This window comes from Lipotes vexillifer, unplaced genomic scaffold (assembly GCF_000442215.2).
Source record: "Lipotes vexillifer unplaced genomic scaffold, Lipotes_vexillifer_v1.1 scaffold272, whole genome shotgun sequence".
NCBI classification, from domain to species: domain Eukaryota; kingdom Metazoa; phylum Chordata; class Mammalia; order Artiodactyla; family Lipotidae; genus Lipotes; species Lipotes vexillifer.
The window spans coordinates 581712-587191 of record NW_006772469.1 but is presented as its reverse complement, the minus strand read 5'-3'; the positions used below and the strand labels follow the sequence as shown (position 1 = coordinate 587191).

At 35.7% G+C, this 5480-nt stretch overlaps 1 protein-coding gene across 4 annotated transcripts in view; it reads right to left on the bottom strand.

The window, feature by feature from the left end:
- SEC31A (SEC31 homolog A, COPII component) overlaps positions 1-5480 on the bottom strand; it is a 54375-nt gene that overhangs the window by 14038 nt on the left and 34857 nt on the right. For 2 of the 4 annotated variants that reach the window (XM_007447541.1, XM_007447543.1), the window contains one exon: positions 5338-5480. This exon is cut by the window's right edge and continues 226 nt beyond it. The exons of 1 other annotated variant lie outside the window; for it this stretch is intronic. In XM_007447541.1, the coding sequence (XP_007447603.1) occupies positions 5338-5480 (143 nt within the window). The remainder of the gene's footprint in view (positions 1-5337) is intronic. One more of the 4 variants, XM_007447542.1, reaches the window with a different exon arrangement.

Genomic DNA, 5480 nt, shown 5'->3' with positions numbered 1-5480 from the left:
CGAACCCGTGTCCCCTGCATCGGCAGGCGGACTCTCAACCACTGCACCACCAGGGAAGCCCTAAATATGACTTTTTAAAAACACAATTAAATTGACCTCTACTTTATTGAGACACACTTTAATAGCAACACTAGGTAAAGCAAACTAAATGAAGAACATGAATATCTACAGAAGACAGTATTGTGGGGGTTCATTACAGATGTGCAAAATGATACTCTTGGTCAATATTTTTTAAAAAAACATAGCACAGACTAATCTTGGACATAATTCTCTCATAAAACTAGTAAGGGAAGATAATCTTTTTTACCTTTTCAAAAAACCTTAAAAATGGCATAAATCTCTTTCTTACTCTCTTTTTAAACATGACAATGACTTTAAAGAACACTGAAAACTGGTTCATGGCGTAATATTAAGGAAAGTAGTAAGATGTAAATTATGAGTGTATGTGCGAGTTATGATCTCAATTCTTTAAAAATGCATGCATACAATAAGACACTACTATCTTCACACCCATTAGAATGGCGAGAATTAAAAACAAAAACAAAAAAACAGAAAACAACAAGTGTTGATGTGAATGTGGAGAAATTGGACGCTTACGCATTGCTGGTGAAAATGTAAAATAGTGCCACCACTTCAAAAAATTAAACACTGAATTACTATTTGATCCAGTAATTCCATTTCTGGGTATATACCCAAAAGAACTGAAACCAGGGACTTGAATAGATATTTGTATACTCATGTTCACAGCAGCATTATTCACGACAGCCAAAATGCCCACGTGCAGGTTAATGGATAAACAAAATGTGGTATATACTTAGAGTGGAATATTACTCAGCTTTAAAAATGAAATTCTGATACATGCTATAATATGGATGAATCTTAAAGACAGTGAAACAGCCAGTTACAAGAAGAAAAAACTGTATGACTACTTATATGAGGTACCTAGAATACATACATAGAGACAAAGGAAAACGGTGGTTACCAGGGGCTGGGGAAAACGGGAGGTTTTTAATGGCTACATAATTTCAGTATGGGATGACAAAAAAGTTCCGTAGTTAGCGGTGATGATTATACAATAATGTAAATGCACTTGATGTCACTTAAAAATGATCAAAACGGTAAAATTTATGTTATATATATTCAACATTAAAAGAACTTTAATACATGCATACATACATATATGTGTGCATATATGTGTATGAAGGGAATAAATACACCTAAATTATTAGTGGTTATATATGGGTGGCAGAATTACAGACAATTTTAATTTTATTCTCTATACTATTTGAGGTCTTTCAAAATCCTACAGTAAAAAATTAATAAAAATCAAGGGAACATTAACTTAAAAACTGAATATGGCATGTCACTGGATTCTGGAGACCCTTATCCACCGTAGTGTAGGGATTAGTCCTCCACATGGTCTTTAGGGAAGGAAGAGAGAAGCGCTTGGTCTCACATACAGAAGTGGAGTTGCTACCATCTTTACTTCAATCTCACTTCTCACTGGGAACCTTCTCAAGGTGTCCTTGCATAATAGTAGGATCTAGGCACTGGCTAAGATACTTTCAGTGGATTCACAGAAAAATATTAGTGCCAATGGTATGGGGACTTTTGGCTAAAAGATAATTTGAGACGGAGAGAACACAGCATCCTTGTTACTCATATACCTCCCCCTTCCCTGTTAGCCTCACACGTCACATTTTAAAAAAGGCATCACAAAATTAAAAATTTAAATTTACAGAGAATGAATCCTTAAGGTCATTTTCCAATGACATGAGATAAAACAGATTTATCCAAAGAAAAATAAGGAAGGCTATCATGCTCCTTTCCTTTGTTTAAAGGGTTAAAAACCAGGTACTTATAGTTTGACTACGGAATGTTTATGAAAATTAAAAAAAAAATTTTTTTTCAGCACACTGTTTCACGAAAATATGCAATATTATGCCCCTTCAAGACTCTTCTATGTGAAGGAGCACAAGACTACATATATATATATATATATATACCCAAATTAAATTTTCCATTGTTTAACGAAATCAATACTGTTTACTCAAAAACAGCTTCATGAGAGCTTGTCATTTTATCAGAAAATTTTTCTAAGTAAACTTCTTGGGCCTTCACATTTGAAAGTGCTCTTCCTTAGTAACAAGTAAGCCAGGGACAAAAAAAAACGGTGGGGGGATACCAGCAGTATCTTACTTATCCTGGACAGTAGAGCTAGGAAAACTTCCTGCTTTTTGTGCTGCCACCACTGAAACATGTTGCACTATACTAACCTAGGCTGTTAGCACTTTATACATAGAACTTGGAGACAGTCTCTTTTCCTTGTCTCTGATTCTGCCATGCTGCTCACAATCTGTTTTGCAGAACCAGCTCCGGATTAACCTCCCTAAAGTACCACTTTGACCATGCCTCTCAGTAGTTCAAACTCCTCCACTAGAAATTTTCTTCTTACTGTATGAAGTATAAATTTCTTGCCCTGACATTTAATGTTTTCCAAAATTTGGCCCAAATACAAATTTTATTTTCCAACTTACAACAAAGCTATGTGCTGTTCACTAGAAATAGAAATGTACTGTACTTTTCTGCCTTCCTACCTGTGCCTAGAATAATTCTGATTATAGACTGAACAGGTTCTCATTAAGAATTTACTGAATGAATGTTTTGATGATTGCAACATGAGTTTCTCTGAGCAGTGGGCACATAATTTTTTGGTTCACTAATAGTTACAGGGCTTGAAAATCCTAGTGTCTATCAAGAAGAATCCACCGGATAAGTGGAATTTCCAAGTCCTGTAGAAAACCATGATATAATAATCTAAGACATATTAGAACAAAGATAAAACTTTTAGTCACAGTTATCTGTATAACGTAAGCAAACTTTTTAGGAAATCAAAAAATAAAAATAAGGTAAAGCTCTAACTGTTAATTAAAATACAGGGACTACTAACATGCAAGAGGTAGCAAAGCAGCTAGCTTAGTGCATGCTGAGTATTGAAAAAGGTATGGCTTCATCTTCCTATTAGTTACTCTGCTTCTCAGCCAGGTTAGAACACTGTTACTTTGTACATAAGCAAAGACTGTATTATATGGCCAAATGCCCTTTAGCTTAAGGAGGAAAAAAATACCCATGCAAATATTTAACTTAGATGATGAAGTAACAAATGCTTAAAATAGTGATGCTAAATGTTTCTGTAATTCCAACACTGAGAGCTATTTCTACCCCTTTCATCAGGACTAGACTATCTGGTAAAGAATAATGAACATGGGCTCTGAAGACTGAGAGACTGGGGTATCTCAGTTGTATCTCAACTTGGAAACTATCACTGTGCAATCATGAAAACATTATACATAACCCTAGGAAACTCAAGCTTCCTCATGGCAATTTTTAAAAAAACAATTATTCCTATTTCTCATGGTTATGAGAAATAAGAAAATATATGGCAGTGCTGGTACATGTCCAATGTATGTTCAATAAATGATAATTCACTTTCCTACTTCACTGTACCACTTTCTTATGTGAGGATTTACTTGAATCCATCTTTCACTCAAGCTTACCCAACTATTCAGAATATATACTGTTTTCACTCATCCAGGTTTTAAAAGGTAATTTTTTGAACTCTACAATTGAATTAACACTCCTCTCTAAATATCAACCTACTGAAATATCTGTATTGAAAATTATACAAATTTTATTTGTGCAGTAAAGGCTGATACATATTGTGTGTATGATTTTTGGTACTTTGGACTTTAATATTATATATCAAAGAAGAGAGAAGGAGATATGTGTATAATTCTGGATCCATAAGACTTCCAAGAAAAAAAATACTTCCTCAATAAATTCTATTATATGATCAGTGTTTTCAGTTATTAAAGCTACTACTTAGCAGATAAAAAGAGAACAACATATACTGGACTTCCAGGAATAACTTCAGTATTAGAAAGCAAGACTCACTCCTGTTTTGCCCCTTCTAGTTTAAAACCATCAATTATAATCTGAAAGGGAAACTATTTTCAAATAGCCTTAGTAACAAGTATACATTAAACCAGGGACAAAAAAAAAAAGGAACAGAGCTCTAATTTTGAGCGATGTGTTATCACAGCTAACTTTTTTTTTTTTTTTTTTTTTTTTGGTACGCGGGCCTCTCACTGTTGTGGCTCTCCTGTTGCGGAGCACAGGCTCCGGACGCGCAGGCTCAGCGGCCATGGCTCACGGGCCCAGCTGCTCCACGGCATGTGGGATCTTCCCGGACCGGGGCACGAGCCCGTGTCCCCTGCATCGGCAGGCGGACTCTCAACCACTGCGCCACCAGGGAAGCCCTATCACAGCTAACTTTGCAGTCACTGTCCCCAAATGCTCTCAATGTACCAATGCATTCAATCTCTTCATAAGCTTATCAGTACATACTATTATTATTATGAGGAAACTGAGGCTTAAAGTTAAGTAACTTATTCAAGGTCACATAACTAGAAAGGAGTGAAGCTGTGATACAAACACAGGAAGTCTGATTCCAAAGTCTGAATTCTTTACTATGTTAGTGGTTCTTGCCCTGATTCATTGATCTCTTTTTGTAATACTTCTGAGATCCCTTTTACAATCCTAACATGAAAATCAGATAATATTACCTACTTATAAAAAATTAATAGAATGCTTTAATTGTAACATGAAAGATAAAAAGAATTTATAAAATGTGTGTTTACTATAAAAATAATTTTAAATTATGATTTTAATTAGAAAATTTCAGGCAGAACTATACTGCCAACAACAACAAAAATGCCTAGAAATTTCCAAAATGTTTGTGAGGGTAGAATTGTCCTAATGGAGAGAATACCTGCACTACTGTATACTTTCTGCTGTCTTAGAGATTCTGTCAGAGTTGCATTCTTTCACTTTTTTTCCTTTCAATACACATGTCGAGATCCTTGCTCACCTTTACAAACAAACATAATTATAAAATTTGTACAGCCTCATTTCTTAAAATATGAAAATTCAGGAAGAACACAGAGCATCGTTTTACTCTGGCAAAGAAATTAGTGTCAATTAAATCTAGTTCCAACCACCACTTATCTGGCCAACTAATTTCTTACCGCTTACTTTAAATTCAATGGCAGATTATATGCTCTTACCCTTTTAAAGCTCTAAAGCTTTCCTCATTTAGCAACTAAAGTTCATTATGGGAAAATCACACTTTTAGAAACAGTTTTAGAATTTGTTATACCATTAAATCAATACCTCACATTGCCCAGTTTACAGTTAGAAATAATTCCCCTCCATCCACCCACGTGATCACGAAAAAATAAAAGACGGAGCCAAACCAAGTCCCTTTCAAGCGCAGACCTGTTCTCTGGGATGCAGGCAGCTCACCGGCAGCAGGCAGTGTACCTGTTGCTCCAGGAGCCAGCGCATAAGCTGAAGATGACGGTGGAGCTCCTGGTCCGCCATGCTGGAAGGATGCTCCAGAGGAAGGAGGAGGAGGGAAA